Source organism: Thamnophis elegans, chromosome 17 (assembly GCF_009769535.1).
Source record: "Thamnophis elegans isolate rThaEle1 chromosome 17, rThaEle1.pri, whole genome shotgun sequence".
NCBI classification, from domain to species: Eukaryota; Metazoa; Chordata; class Lepidosauria; order Squamata; family Colubridae; genus Thamnophis; species Thamnophis elegans.
In genome coordinates this window covers 13,708,229-13,724,337 of record NC_045557.1, presented here as the reverse complement: position 1 = coordinate 13,724,337, position 16,109 = coordinate 13,708,229, and the positions used below count along the sequence as shown (strand labels likewise).

At 54.8% G+C, this 16,109-nt stretch overlaps 2 protein-coding genes and 1 long non-coding RNA gene across 3 annotated transcripts; 2 read left to right on the top strand and 1 right to left on the bottom strand.

Annotated features, from left to right (window-relative positions):
• The first annotated feature begins 291 nt into the window (after positions 1–291).
• LOC116520258 (prelamin-A/C-like) lies at positions 292–2,905 on the top strand. The gene is made up of 3 exons (XM_032234426.1): positions 292–514; positions 922–1,170; positions 2,516–2,905. Exons 1-3 carry the CDS (start codon positions 368–370, stop codon positions 2,540–2,542), a joined length of 423 nt encoding a protein of 140 aa, XP_032090317.1. The 5' UTR covers positions 292–367; the 3' UTR covers positions 2,543–2,905.
• Positions 2,906–8,180: 5,275 nt separating this feature from the next.
• Positions 8,181–16,109, bottom strand: LOC116520255 (prelamin-A/C-like). Its single transcript, XM_032234419.1, is given in 13 exon segments — positions 8,181–8,784; positions 9,975–10,067; positions 10,863–10,982; positions 11,251–11,296; positions 11,298–11,329; positions 12,614–12,824; positions 13,229–13,369; positions 13,371–13,438; positions 13,789–13,914; positions 14,200–14,370; positions 15,373–15,398; positions 15,401–15,497; positions 16,057–16,109. Coding segments are annotated over 12 exon segments (1,539 nt in total). The 5' UTR covers positions 15,453–15,497; positions 16,057–16,109; the 3' UTR covers positions 8,181–8,331.
• On the top strand, positions 11,347–12,372 carry LOC116520267. The gene is made up of 2 exons (XR_004256740.1): positions 11,347–11,792; positions 11,974–12,372. It is a non-coding gene; the product is annotated as an uncharacterized LOC116520267 (long non-coding RNA).

Below are 16,109 nucleotides of genomic sequence, written 5' to 3'. Positions count from 1 at the left end.
AGTGCAGTGATCAGCAGCGTTTCCTCTAAGCTGCGCGCGTGAGCGGCCGCGCAGGTAACAAAGGAACACCGCGCAGAAGTTTCAAAGTGCAGCGCAGTGTTTTTTAATGTCTTTAAATGTACTGAAAATATCCCCCTTCCCCCCTTTCTGAACTCTGATTTCTGATTGGTGAAATCAAGGAAAACTCTGCCCGGAGACCGATGACGCTGCAGAAGGGAGAATTCCCATTGGTCCCCCACGTGTCCATTCAATTCCCTACCCAACTGCGCATGCGACACACACACACACACACACACGGGCTTCCTCTCCCCAAAGACTTTCCTGAAGCCTGAGGGGGGGGGCAGAAACGGCCTCCCCGCCCTCCTAGATGCCCTCTGGAAGTCAGAGACAGATCATTTCCGAAGTTGTAGTTGGCCCTTTGTGGGCGTTTCTTGCCCTCTGCAGCGGGCAAAACTTCCCTGAAGCCACGTCCGGCTTCTCCGGGAGGCGGTTGGTGCTTCCGGAGACGGTGGTGGTGAGCCTCGGGGCTCCCGGGCGGCCGATGTGCGCAGGGCGCTGGGCTGGTTCCAGCTGCAGAATGTCAGAAATCGCCCCGTTCTGCCAGGCGGCTGCCAAAGGGAAGGGAGGGTTAGGGCGCTTCTCCCAACAGCCCAGGGCCGGCTCCTCTGCCTTCCTCGGCGGTTGGGAGAGCGCTGCGCCCCTTTCAGTCTCCCTGGGGGCCGCCAGGGTTGCTGCGGCTGGAGACGAGCGCTGCTGGGGAGAAGTCAGCGTGGGGAGGGGGGAGGAGATGGTAATGAAACATCCAGGTTCACAGAGCACCAAGGACCCCCCAGATCCGAATCCAGCATCTCCAGCCCCAGGTGGGGTCTCGGTCCGGGTGGCGCCAAGCTCTGCTTCTTCCCCTCTTCCTCCCTTCTCCAGAGCCACTGCAGTGCCAGCAGAGATCCGGGCGAGTACAACCTGCGTTCTCGCACAGTGTTGTGTGGCACATGTGGGCAGCCGGCAGAGAAGTCATCCGGGGGCACGAATGTGGGCACCAGCACCATGTCCACCGGCTCCTCCTCCTCCAGCTTGACCATCACACGCAGCTACCGCAGTGGAGGCACCAACCTCGGGGAGAGCCTCCTGCCCCGCACCTACATCCTGGGCAGCTCCACCCCACACCAGCAGGTCAGTCTGGGGGTGCCCCAGCTGGCATGTGTGATCCTGGGCCAGAGGAGGAGGGGGCTTTGTGGTGGGAGGCCTCCAATTCTGAGTGCTCCCCTTACGGGGAAGCTCCTGAGACCGATCACTGTGCACTGTCAGTCCTTCCAGGGCGGCAGAGAGATGGCTGTGGGCACCTTCTGTGCCACACGGGGCTCCTCAGCCAGGGCATGTGGGGAAGGCCGGGATGGTCCCCACTGAACAGCAGGCGTGGGGTGGGCTGAAAACCCTGACAGGCTGCATTTTCACACGAGAACAGTCAGCTCCAGTTGGCTTTGTGCCCAGGATTAGCGTATGAGTTGTCTGGCATGGAATTCGGTCTCCGGCTTGAACAGGGGTTGGACTAGAAGACCTCTGAGCTCCCTTCCAGACCGAGTCCCCAAACCATGCGAACACAAGGAGGCACCCGTGTGCTCCCAACCCCCCCCTCAATGCAATGTGTGCGTGGCCACCGCGCATATGTAGCCCCACGCATGCATGCACACATCTCCTGCACATGACATGTGCCCCCCGCATGTGCCCCCCTTTACATGTGCCCTGTTCCCCCTGTTCCCCCACCACTGCGCATTCACGGCAGAACCCAAAGACCCGCTGGCCTGCTGGAAGCGCATGCACAAGTGTGGCAGAGCTGAGCTGGGGCTTGGCCACAAGAGGGCGCCGCATGCCACATGTTAGCCTTCAGGGGCTGCAGGAGGACAGCCGTGTGTGTGCATGTGTGTGCATGGAGTGGGCGGAGCCAGTCTGGGCAGCCAGCCCACTGCCCACAGACCCCCACCCGCCCCTCCACCAAACAAACGGAAGTGGCCTTGGCTGAGGCTGCCCAGTGGCTTCAATGGGGGGGGGGGCTGTCAAAGACCCCCCTGAGGTGGGGGAACTTTTTATGCAGAAAACTTTGCCCTTTGGAAAATGGTCTTGGCGATTGTCTCCCCGGAGGTTTGGTCACACAGAGGCAGCCTTAGCTGGGGAAGGGCCTGTTCTTCCCCTGAGGCAGGCAGGTCCACGTGTGCCTCCCCATAAGCCTTTTGGACTGGCAGCCATGCCTGCCTCTCCCACAACTCCCTTGCTGGAATTTTGAGGGAGGCCCGGTTCTGGATCGGCCCTGAACCTAGAATGAGGGAGAAATGTCCTGATTGTGAGAACAATTCCTCCGTGCTTCGTCCCTGGAGGCTCTTAAGTAGCGATCGGAGGGCCATTTGTGTGGAACGGAAGAGGGTCTCTTGCTTAGGGAGGGGGCTGGGCTAGATGACCTCTGAGGTCCCTTCTGACTCTATGTCAGTCTTCTCTCTCTCTCTCTCTCTCTCTCCCCTCTTAGGGTCCTTCAAACTGCAGCATCATGTAATCGTCTGACGTTCCCAACATGCACGCAAATCTGCTTTATGGAGCTCTCTGTCCTTTATGTGCTCAGAAAAAGAGGAAACCATTTTTAAAAGAAGTTATTTTCTATGCAAGAATTTATACTTTATTACATATCTATATCTATATATCTCTATATAAATATGCTAAAGGTTTTTTAAGGGGGTGGGGGAGGTCTTTTTTTCTATCTCAAAGGTTTAAAAGGAGCCCTGCGCCAAAGAGGTTAATCTATTACTGCCAAAAAGGAAAAAAAGTCCTAGAATTGTCATATGTTTCTTCTAGTAAGGGGGAGCCTGCAAAAGGACAGGATCCGTCTGTGTGTGCTTGAATACCAAAGTTTTCTTTGAAAAACGAATCAAAAATCACAAAGTTTTTCTCCTTCTGGGCCACCGTTTGTCAACTGCACCAGCTTTAAGAGGGGGGGGGGACTTCAACTCCCAAGAATTCCCCAGCCAGTCCCCCCCCCCTCTCCATCTTAAAGTTGGTGGGGTTGTGAAACTCTCTTCCAGGGAAATCTCTTTAAATTTGTTGCACTTAATCTTCTCCCTGTGGGGGGGGGGGGTGTTGACCACTAACTAACCATGGTTAACTTCTGCCTTGCTTCCCAGCGATTCGTGCACTTGAGCAAAAGAGTCCAACTCTTTTGAAGAATCTACAAGCCAAGAGTTGACCTTCGTTTACGTTTTGAAAATGGGAGGGAGACCTTCATACGGAACCCGTTTTGGGTTGCAATGATACTTGAGGGATGCCCCCTGTTGAACCCAGGGTCCTCAGCCCTGGCAGGTTTAAGGCGGAGGAACTTCAACTCCCAGAATTCCCCAGCCAGTATGGGGGACTCCTGGGAGTCGAGTTTTAAAATTGCCACGTTTCAGAAACGTGAATTTAACCTCGTGTCCTCAGTCCCCTCCGGCCCAAATCAGGTTGTTTAATACCTGCATTAAAGCACTTTAGAAGGTGGACATTCAGGGATTCTCCAATTAAAATCCAAATTGCCCTGACTTTAGAACTTCTAGAATGTCTGCTCTACATAGTCTCCATTGACTCCATTTGGACAGAACCAGCGGAGATGCCGAGGGAGGGTCATGCTCAGATTTCCTGGAATGAGTTCCAGCTTGTCACCCCTGAGGAAGTGGACAAGGCCGTGGGAGCAATGAGTGCCTCCACCTGTTTTCTGGACCCGTGTCCCTCCTGGCTGGTCTCAACCAGCAGGGAGGTAACACGAGGCTGGCTCCAGAGGAGCACGAACACGTCTCTGCAGGAGGGATCTTTCCCGCAGCCCCTGAAGGAGGCGGTGGTAAGACCTCTCCTCAAGAAGCCTTCTCTGGACCCAGCTATTCTTAAAAACTATCGTCCAGTCTCCAACCTCCTTTTTCTAGGGAAGGTTGTTGAGAAGGTGGTGGCTCTTCAACTCCGATGGACCTTGGATGAAGCAGATTACCTAGACCCTTTTCAGTCTGGTTTCAGGCCTGGATACTGCACTGAAACCGCCTTGGTCGCACTGACCGATGATCTCTGGCGGGCATTCCTCTATCCTAGTGCTCCTTGACCTCTCAGCGGCCTTCGATACCATCGACCATGGTATCCTTCTGCGACGGCTGGAGGAGGTGGGAGTGGGAGGCACCGTTCTACGGTGGTTCTCCTCTTACCTCTCCAACAGGTCACAGTCGGTGTTGGTTGGGGGGCAGAGGCCGACCCCTAGGCCCCTTAAATATGGGGTGCCGCAGGGGTCGGTCTTGTCCCCCCTCCTATTTAATATCTACATGAAGCCACTGGGTGAGATCATTCGTCGGCACGGGATTAAATACCACCAGTACACGGACGACACACAGTTGTATCTTTCCGCCCCGTGCCAACTCCGGGTAGCAGTGGAAGTGATGTGCCAGTGCCTGGAAGCTGTTAGGGTCTGGATGGGAGTGAACAAACTCGCACTCAATCCTGACAAGACCGAGTGGCTGTGGATGTTGCCCCCTAAGGACAGCCCAGGTAGTCCGTCCCTAAGCCTAGGGGGAGAAAATTTGCTCCCCTCAGAGAGGGTCCGCAACTTAGGGGTCCTCCTGGATCCGCAGCTGATGTTAGAACATCACCTGTCAGCTGTGACCAGGGGGGCCTTTGCCCAGGTTCGCCTGGTGCACCAGTTGCGGCCCTATTTGGATCGGGAGGCACTGCAAACAGTCACTCACGCCCTCATCACCTCAAGACTTGACTACTGTAATGCGTTCTACATGGGGCTGCCCCTGAAAAGTGTTCGGAGACTACAATTAGTCCAGAATGCAGCCGCGCGAGGGATACTGGGTATACCAAGATTCACCCACACTACACCTATCCTCCGTGAGCTGCACTGGCTCCCTATCGGTCTCCGAGCACGATTCAAGGTGCTGGTTATTACTTTTAAAGCCCTTCATGGCCGAGGACCCGGATATCTGCGAGACCGTCTTCTGCCGCATACCTCCCAACGGCCGAAAAGATCGCACAGGGTGGGCCTTCTCCAGGTGCCGTCAGCCAGACAACGTCGGCTGGCGGCTCCCCGGGGGAGGGTCTTCTCTGTAGCCGCCCCGACCCTCTGGAATGAACTACCCCCAGAGATCCAGACCCTCCCCACTCTCATGGCCTTCCGAAAGGCTATCAAAACCTGGCTATTCTGGCCTGGGGCTGTTGACCTCTTGACCGAGGTCCAGCCCCGATTAGACTGGGTGCATGATGTGGTTTTTTAATTTGTTTTCCTCCGTTTTTTTTAACTCTTCACTTTTTAAAATTTATTTTCTGTAAGCCACCCGGAGTCCTTCGGGATTGGGCGGCCTATAAATTTATTAAATCAAATCAAATCAATTGTCCTCTGTTCAAAAATCTCAGGTGTTTCAGGAATCCCCCTCCCTCTGGTTCCATTGAGGATGACGTCCTACTTCTTAAATGAAGTTTGATTTCACTCCCCCTGCAGAAAAGCTGGTCCATTGTCCAAATCCATCCACCTGATGGGAAATTAAGCGGACAGCCCCTCTTTTGCTTCAAGGAATAATGTTGAGTAGAGACGTTTCCCTTTGGAAGAAGAGAAGCTGCCTTAGAGGCTTTGCTTCTGCAGCAATGCTGACCTCTCCGCCCGGCCACCCCTTGCCCAGCCCTACGCATGGCACACGGTGCCTGAGCCTGTGCCTTGCCAAGGGGTGGGGTGTAGAAGTGGGCTCCCTGCGTCTGTCAGGGGAACGCCTGGGCTTCAGGCCGCCTTCCAGGGCGCAGGAATGGTGAGGATGAGGCTTGGGAAAAGTCCCTTCAACCGCCTGCTGTGGGATCGGCTGTTTCTAGTCAAGGGGGTCTTTGAGGCAGAGCGGATGCCTTTTGGCCAGGGGAGGGGGAGGGGCCAGCTGTGCTTTCCAAAAGGGCCCCCACTCTGCTCCACCAGGAGGACCGGACCATGTCTTCTCCTGGGCTTGGAGCAGAGATCTGCAGCCTCGTGTGGTGCCTTGAAGGTCTGGTTAAGTTTGGGAAACGTAGTTCTTGTATGCGGTTTGGGACTGGAAGCCTTACCTTAAACCAGTGGTTCCCAAACTTGGCAACTTTAAGACTTGTGGACTTCAACCCCCAGAATTCTCCAGCCAGCAGAGCTTAAAGTTTGGGAACCGCTGCCTTAAACCTTTGCTGGCTGGGGAATTCTGAAAGTTGGCCAGATGGAGAAACACTGGTTTAAGGTCATGTTCTTCAACCTGATGCTCCTCAGCCTTTGATGGGTAGCTGGCCTCCTGACCCATGGATCTCTTCCTTGGACACCTCCCACCCCAGAGGATCCATGGATGGGATCCCTGCCCCCCCCCCAAGTCCCTTTGGATGGGCCCTTCCCCCCCTTTGAGAATTTGCTGGGAAACGGTGGACCCTCCTATGGGGAAGGACTTCTCACCAAGGATGATGATTCCCCCGACTCTGCACGGCTTCCCAGGGAGGAGGAAGAGCTGCAGGGTTCCTCTAGAGGCACCCCTGGACTTCCTCTGCCCCCCTTCACCTACGTCCCATATGCCTGGAGGGAGCCAATCCTGAGCCTCACCCCCACCCCCTAACCTGTCCTGCCCAGTTGGCCCAGAGGAGATGGTTCTTTGCCTCTCTGCTTCCAGCTCTGGTCCCTCTGACTTCTGCATCCCTCGGGGGTCCCCCCCAGCCCCCGCTTTTCTCCTGCCCTTGATCTCGTTTGCACTTGGAGAGAGGCGCCTTTTGAAAGCTCTTTCCTCAGGAACCCTGGCAGGAGGGAGACCCCCGGCTGCTGAGGGGCGCCCTGCCTCCTTCGTGGGGAGAGCAAGCCTGCCTTTCAACTGGGGGGGGGGTGGGAAAGGAGGAGGGGGCACCAACTAAACCAGCCCACTGCTTGCTCCTGCCTGGTGCAGATGCTTAATGATTGAGGAGGGGTCTTTGCTCCAGTCGGACGCTCTTTCTCCATCCTTCTCGGAAAGCTCTCCCCTCCCCCCAGCAGCCCCTCCCTTTTTCATTGTGCTGTTAACTTGGGGTGCTGTTGGGGGAGGGGTCTGCCAAGGGATGCTTTGTGCTCTGATGGCAACTGGGCAGTATTTGTATTGTTTAAAACCAATATAGTCATCCAAAACTACGGCTGTTGTGTTTCTTTCATTGGGAATGGAGGGGGGGTGTGGACTCTTTGGGGGGGGTGTTGGTGGGGAGGGTTGCTTGGCTTGAGGTCCCCCATCCCACGTGGGGCTCCCCAGGGAGGCAGGGATGGGGATCACTCATCACGCTGCCTCTGCACACACAACCACACCTGTTGGGCTGCCCTCCCAGGCTGGAGGAGGCGGAAGGAAGGTGGCCTCCAGAGGACGGGAGAGACCCCAGACCTGATACCGTCAGTAGGGAAACACCCCCCCACCCACCCCCACCCCACTGCTGACTTTTCTTGCCACCCTTGTCAAGTGAATCACTGCAATTTTAAGTGAGCAACGTGGTTGTTAAGTGAGCCTGGCTTCCCCACTGAATTTGCTTGTCGGAAGGTCGCAAGAGGGGATCTCGTGACCCCGGGACAGTGCGACCGTCGTAAATATGAACCGGTTACCCAGCATCTGGAGTTTGATCGTGTGACCGTGCGATGCTGCAGTGGTCAGAAGCGGACAAACGGAAATGTCACTAAATGGTCGCTAAATGAACCGTTATAAGTCCAGGACTCATCCGATGGGAGAGGAGAGTCACTGAGCGTTGTGTAAAAGCAATTCAGTTCTTGGCTCTTTTCAACAACTTTGATGACTTCTGAGTTTCTTTGGTGCAGTAGATCAGCTTTGCTGGCTGAGGAACTCTGGGAGTTGAAGTCCAGAGGTCTTAAAGTTGCCAAGGTTGGAGGCCACCGCAGAAGATGACACAAAACATCCTCCCGACCTTTTTGCTTCTCAACAACATTTCAAGCTCTTTCTACACTTACAAAATCATCCTAATCATCCAAAATAAATAAAAACACACCAGATTCATATTTTCTTCCAGCTTCGAGCAAAAAGCCCAGCAGCGATTTCCAACTCGAAACCAAATTAGAGACATTCTTTAGTCAGTTTTGCCATTTTCCACACCTCCCACTGGACACCCAACTACACAAACGCCCGCGATTGTTAAAGAGATTGTTTGGACAAACGGGGTAGGATACAAAACGCCACGTGCCAATACAGAAAGCGGAGCATGCACAAAGCCCCCCCCGCCCCCCGCACGTGGGGAGGGAAAGGGGGCGGGGCAAAGGGTGGGGGGGCTCCATGGAGGGCAAGGAGCGCTGCTGCCCCCCCTCCCCTCCCGCCCGCCTTGCTCCCCATTTCAAGCAGCCTGAATGTTGGGAGGGTCTCCCGGGCGTTTCCCACAGGCGGCCACTAGAGGGCAGGCGCTGCCCGTGCTGCCTTCGGAGGGGCGCCGCAAAAGCTGCCTCCAAAGACCGAGGGAAAAGTGGGGGGGGGAGTCCGGGAGGCCCCCAAATCTGGAAGCAGCTGCCGGGGGAATCCTGGGAGTTGAAGTCCACCGGACCTGCTGGCGTGGGGTGGAGCTGCCCAGGATGTAGGTGCGGAGCAGGAGGCTCTCCCCGAGGTTGGTGCCTCCACTGCAGTAGCTGCGCGTGATGGTCAAGCAGGAGGAGGAGGAGCCGGTGGACATGGTTCTGGTGCCCACATTCCTGCCCCCGGATGACTTCTCTGCCGGCTGCCCACATGTGCCACACAACACTGTGCGAGAACGCAGGTTGTACTCGCCCGGATCTCCGCTGGCACTGCAGTGGCTCTGGAGAAGGGAGGAAGAGGGGAAGAAGCAGAGCTTGGCGCCACCCGGACCGAGACCCCACCTGGGGCTGGAGATGCTGGATTCGGATCTGGGGGCTCCTTGGTGCCTTTTTAAAACACAGCCCAGTGTAGAATCCACGTTACATTTAACTATTCCAGAAATAAAAGATTACACTGGAATTGAGGCCAAACGCATTTCTCTCTTTACTGGTTAGATTTACAAGCCTGTTAAATGGAAGCAGGTTAACCAGCTGAAGGCTAAATTTGCAACGTGGTCTGAAGTCTCCAATGGACACAAAGGCAAAACTTCTGCTCTTCCCATTTCAGGTTCTGATTAAGAGGCCTTTGTTTTGTATTTCCTTTCAGTAGCCGTGAATGCTGGGGAAGATTCAACCCTGTGATTCCTCCTCATTTCCACCCACTCCACACAGAGGGGAAGTTTGCCCAGAGTCTGTGACACGGACGGCCTGTCAGTTTAGTTCATGAAATGAACAATAAATAAGGACTGGCTTTACTAAAATTATTTGGCCCTTTTGTTTAAAACAAGGAGAGGCAGGCAAGTATTTCAGGGATCCTTGGTGCTGCCTGAGCTTCCTTGAAACGCCTGCAAGAAAACAAGCAAACTCGGGGAGCCCCCCAGGATCCCTCGTGTCAGCTCTGAGCTACAAAGATTCTCCTTTCTTGGTGTAAATATTTCAATTTCTACACCTGAGAATAATAGCAATAGCAATAGCAATAGTAGACTTATATACCGCTTCATAGGTCTTTCAGGCCTCTCTAAGCGGTTTACAGAGAATCAGCATATTGCCCCCAACAATCTGGGTGAGCTTTCCCCCATTTTATGACTTTTCTTGCCACAGTCGCTAAATGAATCGCTTCAGTTGTTATGAAAACAATTGTTACAACTGAGGATGATTTCGGCTGTCTGCTTGCCTTCATTGTCACTGGGGGCCTCTGAACGGACTCTTAATCTCCGTTGCAGACTAACAGACGGAAGAAATCCTGGGCAGAACACGGTCACACAAAACCCCAAAATTTCTCCCGGGGGGGGGGGGGTCCTGGCCCCACAGCCAGAGCCCTTTGCATTTGGGAAACACCCCACCACCACCACCCCCGGATGGCTGCCGAGTTGTGCTTGTTCCCCATGGAAGCCAGCCCTCGGGGGCCCCTCCACCTCCCCCCAAAACTCACGTGGTGATGGTGGCCGTGGGCGCCATCCTCATCATCCTCTTCATCGTCATCATTGACAACAACCGTGCGCACCAGCTTCCGCATGGCCACCTCCTGCAGGGAGGAAGAAATGAAGGGGCTGTTTCTGGTCCAGTCCATCTCAGCGGGATTTGGGAGGGAAAGAGCCAGGAAAACAGGGGGGCAGAAGAGGGGCTCCCGCCTTCGACCCAGGACCCCCCCCCATAGCCAAGCCCTGAGTCACCCCAGGAGGGGAAAGCGCCTTCCGTCCTGGCACCCCCAAGAAAAGGGCCAGGATGCCTCCATTGGCACCCCACCCACCCCCAACTCATTCATCCCTGGGGTCCCACGTGACACACACAAACACACACACACACACACAAACACCACTGTAATTGTTTTTGCATGCTCTGAATTGCCTCCAAATTAAACGGGAATTGAGAGAGTCACCAAGGCTCCATATATGGATTTCCAGAATTGATTTAGGGGGGAGGGGCATTTTTAGGCAACAAAATTAGGGGGGAGCCTGAATCCCCCTGATGAGGGAAAGAGGAAACCCAGAGGGGCAAAGAGGAGCGTAGCCCCCCCCCCCACACACACCCCAGCCTTTTTACAGTTATGCAGCCAGAATAGTCCATTTTTTTTGTTAATTATAACTCCTCCTATATTTCTCACTCTTTTTCTAGCTCCATTTTTATTGTATTTATAAGCCACCCAGAGTTACTCTGGACAGGGGGGTTAATTCCGCAATCCAGAGATAGGTTAATTGAATTAATTAATTCAATAATGCCCTGTCCCCTTTCCAGCAACAAGGTTGACCCCTTTGCCCACCCACACGAGACGCCGTGGGGCTGTCCGCCCACCCAAATCCCAGAATCCCAGCCGCCTTACCTCCCCAGTGGAGGTCAGCAGTGCTGTGCGTAAGCTGTCGCCGGAACCCCAGGAGTTTTGGTTCTTCCAGACCATGTCCGTGGGGGGGTTGTGGGACACGCCTGCACCCGCAGCCCAGATCTTGCAGGGGAAGGAAGAGAAGAGTTTAATAGATTTAATAGATTTGTAATTTAATAGATTTGTCTCCCGTAAGACAGTGGTTCCCAAACTTGGCTCTGCTGGCTGGAGAATTCTGGGAGTTGAAATCCACAAGTCTTAAAGTTGCCAAGTTTGGGAACCACTGCGTTGACGAACCTTGCAGAGTACCTCCCCACGGCTGGCATGGGCACCAGAGGGACAGGGGGGCTCCCAACCGTTCCTGCCCACCAACCCCACCATTGCTGCTCACCGTGACCAGCTGGCCGGCCTTCAAGGTGAACTTGGGAGGGAACCTGGCGCTTGATCTGCCAATTTCCCAGCGACTGGTCCTAAGGGGGCATAAAGGGGGAGGCATGGCGGGCATCTCACGGGGCTTAGGTGGCCCAAGAGATGCCAGGCAGGCTGGGGGGGAGGAGGCGGCTGTGCCAACCAAAAGGAAGTTCTGAGGGTGGGAAAAGAAATAGAAGGCTGCAACCAGAGAGTGAGAGGCCAATTTACATTTGTCAAAGAAAATCAGAAGTTTAATATTTATTTTATCTTCTTTTTCTGCACTCCTGCCTTTCTCTTTTTCTTCTCTCCTTTTTTCTTCTCTCTCTACTCCAGTAGTTCTGGTTAGTTTTTATCTGGCTTCTTCAAAAGTTTAATGAAGTTATATATAAAAAGCTTCTCCATTCCTCCTGACCAGGAGCCACAGAGTCTCCGCTGGGGGCCCCACAAAGCAGCTCTCTCTGAAGCAGGGAAGGCCGCCTGGAATCTGCCTTCGGCTCCAGCCAAACTCCAACCATTGCACAGGTGACCATTGCAAACTCAAGGAGACTCTCCATGGGCTCAGAGGGAGGGAAGCCACCGCCTTTCCCAGCTCCCAGGTGGCTGCGGGGGGGGGCACTCAGCTCTAAAAAATAGACATGAAGCCTCAACAAAACCTGCTTTGTGGGGTCCTGGGTGCCCTCTCAGCTTGGTGGTTTTCTTGCAGATGTTTCCCGACCCAACTAGGTGACCTCATCAGACCAAACACATCCCCTCTGGCAGGCAACGCCCAGATAAGCAGGGATTAACCCCAGACAAAGAAGCAGAAAACAATACTTCAATCAAGGAACCACCAAGGAGACAGACGCCCCCCTCCCCAGAATCCCTGGCAGGGCAGACTGCTGTTCATGAACAGAGACCAAAGCCCACTTCCATCCAGCACTGATGATGTTACCTAGTTGAGTCATGAGACGTCTGCAAGGAAACAGCTCAGCTCAGAGTTCAACTCTTGAGCTGCAGGGATTCTCTGCTATTAAACCCTAAATTCTTCCATTTATCTTGGGTGGGCAACACATTTAAATAAAAAAGCACCATCTTCAAACTAGATGAGAATTTGCTGTTCTCAGCTGTTGCGTCGCCTCCCTTTTCCATCCCATCCGACTCTTAGGGGGCCCCTGAAAAAGAGGGTAGGCTGCATGACAGGATCTTGGGGGGGCCCCGCCCTACAAAGACATGGCTGCCTCTTGCAGCTCAAAGGTCAACTGGGTGACTTTACGCCCCCCCTAAGCCCCCCCCTCCCCAGGAGCAGACGGCTTCCCCGGCCCTCCTTGCCCAGGACTTCTGGACCTCCGGCCACCAGCACCCACCTCGCTGGACTTGTTCCTCAGCCGGACAAACTTGCCCTCCAGGTCCACCTCCTCCACAGCCACGCGGCCGCTGGTGCGGGCATGCTGGGAGAAGGTGGTGCGGCTCTCGCCGTCCTCCAGCTTCCTTTTCTTGGTGGCGCTTTGTCCAGAGGAAGAGACCCGGATGCGGGAGCCGCTCTTCTGGGAGGAGGGGCTGGGGGAGAGGCGCAACCTGGGGGGGGAGAGAGAGAGGCCGGGGGCTGAGGCAGAGGCCGCTTCCCCAGGGATGCCCACAGCAGGCAGGAGGGCTGCAGTGCCCACCCTCGGTGCCAGGGGAAGCAGCGCTCGGGCCAAGCGGATCTTGCTGCCCGAAGGGTCTCTGCCCCACCCGTCCCAGAAGGGCCCCCAAACGCTCCCCCCAAAGGAGGGGCAGCCGGGCAAACCCCAGATCTGGACCCGAAGGCTTTCCGTCTCCTGGAACCTCAGTGAGGGGGGCGACCTTTTCCCAGCAGACTCTCCAGGTCGCCCCTGAAGGTCCCAGGCTTCCTGTGCTGGGGGGGGGCTGCCCAGCTTGGCAAAGCCCCCCCCCAGGCCAAGGTGGTCTGCCTAGCTTGCAAAGGGTGCCCAGGCACCCACCTCTCCTCCTCGCCCTCCAGGAGTTTGCGGTAGGCGTTGATCTCCATGTCCAGGGCCAGCTTGATGTCCAGCAGCTCCTGGTACTCGTCCAGCTGCTGCTGCATACGGGCCCTCATCTCGGCCATCTCCCGCTCCTTCTCCGCGGCTGGTATCCCGCTCCCGGGCCAGGGAATCCTCCAGGTCCCGCAGCTTTGCCTCCTTGGCTGCCAGCTTGGGGGGGGAGGCAAGAGAGGGGTGGGGGCCTGGACGGGGGAGGGGGGGAGCAGATCCCTGCCCCAGATCCCCAATCCCTTTCCATCCCAACCCAAAAGGGTGGAGGGCAAGCAGGGTCTCCAACTGCGGCAGGGCTTGACCCTAAAGATTGCAGGGGGGGCACTGGATGTCCTCCCCCAGGGTGGTCCCCAAGTCCAGGACCACCAGCACCCCCAAACCTTCTAAGGGGGGCCCAGAACCAGGTGCCACAAAGAGACGCCCTTCCTGCGGCCGGAGCTAAAGCGGCTGGAGGCCGAGCGGCCGTGGGAGCTGCCCCCCTCCCGCCCCTCCCCCCGCGGGGCCCCTACCTGCTTTTGCAGCTGGCTGAGCTGGGCGGAGAGGCTGTCGATGCGAATCCGTGTCTGCTGAAGCTCCTCGTGAGCCGTCCCAGCCAGGCTGCTGTTCCTCTCGGCCGACTGCTTGGCGTTTTCCAGCTGCAAAGGCCAGAAAGAGGCTTATGGCAAAGGGGCTAGACCTCAAGGCTGCTCAGACTGCTCTGCAGGGCAGGAGTGGGGACCCCTCCCCCTCCAAGGCTAAGAGCTTGGCCCCGTCCTGCCTCAGTGCCCCCACCCCCCACCCTCTCAAGGCTGCGGTGAGGGGGAGCAGGGGGGCCTTCCCTGGACTCCAGAGCACCTGAAAGGGAGGGGGCAGCAGAAGGATGGCGGCTTGGGGAGGATGGGAGCGGGAGTCCACCCCCCAGCCACCCCCGGGCGACCTACCTTGGCTGCATAGGTCGTCTCCAGCTCATCCTTGTAGAGCCTGACCTGGGCCTCGTGCTGCCCACGGAGGTCCTGCAGCGCATCGGCCAGCTTCTTCTCGAAGTCCCGCTGGCGCCCGTTGTCGATCTCCACCAGGCGCGTCTCGTGGCGGCGTTTGCTCTCACGGAGCTCCTGCCAGGGGCAGAGGGTGAGCAGGGCATCCCAGGACTGGCAGGGAGGCACAATCCCCCCCAACCGCAACCCCTTCCCCCCAACCCCCCCTGCAGCCCCCAGGATCCCCAGCTCCTCTGCAGGAGCTGGGCTGACTGCCTGGCCCAAGGCAGGGTGGCGAGTTCAAGTCTCCCAGCCCATGGAGAGGGACTCTGTTGCTTAGGTTCGGACGATTAGTGATTAGCTATTATTAGTGAAATGGCTTGAAATATTGGGAAATGTAAAGTGGGGGGGGGGGGATTCTTTGCCACTGTACAGGTAGTCCTCAACTTACGTCCACTGTTGAGCCCAACATTTCTGTTGCTAAGTGAAACATTTGTTAATAGCAATAGCAATAGCAATAGCAATAGTAGACTTATATACCGCTTCATAGGTCTTTCAGGCCTCTCTAAGCGGTTTACAGAGAATCAGCATATTGCCCCCAACAATCTGGGTGAGCTTTCCCCCATTTTATGACTTTTCTTGCCACAGTCGCTAAATGAATCGCTTCAGTTGTTAACAACCTAGGTTGTTAAGTGAATCTGGCTTTGACTTTGTCTGTCAGCAGGTTGCAAAAGGGGATCAGGAAAGGACCCTGGGGATGGAGGCCACTGTCATGCAGGGGAAGGACAGTCCCACACCACGTTTTTCAGGGCCGTTGTAACTTTGAGCAGTCACTAAATGAACTGCTGTAACTCCAGGACTACCTGCATGAAAAAAGTTTGAAGTCTCCACTTTTTTCTCTCCGTCTCTTGTCTCTTCCTTCTCTAACTTCTGTTTTTTCTCTGTTTTTATTTTATAAGGAAACTTAACAATAAGCTTTATTTTAGAATGGGTGGGTCTTTTACGGAGGGAGACCCCCCAACTCAAAGTAAGGGGGAATTCGTGACTACGAGAGCTATGGAGCAGCAGGGTCCCCTTTCTAGACAGGGCAGGGTTGGGCTAGATGACCTCTAAGGGGACCTTCTGGATTCTGGGACTCACCTCACTGTAGATGTTTTTCTGGAATCCAGCTCCTCCTTCAGGCTCTGCAGCCTGTTCTCCGCATCCATCTGCCACAGCATTTCATCCTGAAGCTGCTTCTTGATGTCGGCCAAGGCTCCCTCCAACTGCAGGGGGACAAAGGAGGGACCCCCGTCACGCCCAGAAGGGAGAGCCCCACCCTCTTTTTTTGGAAAAGTTTTTTTTATTGTTTTAATTAAACAAAAACAGAAAAAAAGAATCATCCTTCATTACATCTTGTAGAAAGCGTGTCGATTGGTTACAAATACGTTTTGTGCGTTTCTTCCACAATCATTACCTATACCATTCATATTGAATTGTATATTTTAAATCTTTATGCATTTTACTATCAATGTACCACAATTCTCATTTAACTACAATTATTTAAGTGTGCTTTAAAAAAGAGGGTTTTAGTTCAAGCCAAAAAATAAGGTGACAAAAAATAGAGGGAAAAAAATCAATCCGTTCACTTCAAGCGGAGAAACAGGAAACCTTACGGTCACTTCAATCCACAAAATATCGTTACAAAAAAACCCAAAAACTTTCCAAGGCAGTCCAATAAGAATTAAATTCGTCGCTTTATTCTTTTACTTAAAGGACTAATTTATCTTTTAAAAAAAGTTTCTTTGGCCAATCTTCTCAGAATAGAAAAACAAAAAACCTCACCCGATGGACTCACTTTCACTTCCTTCTTTCCGGAGCCGTCTCCGACTTCGTCA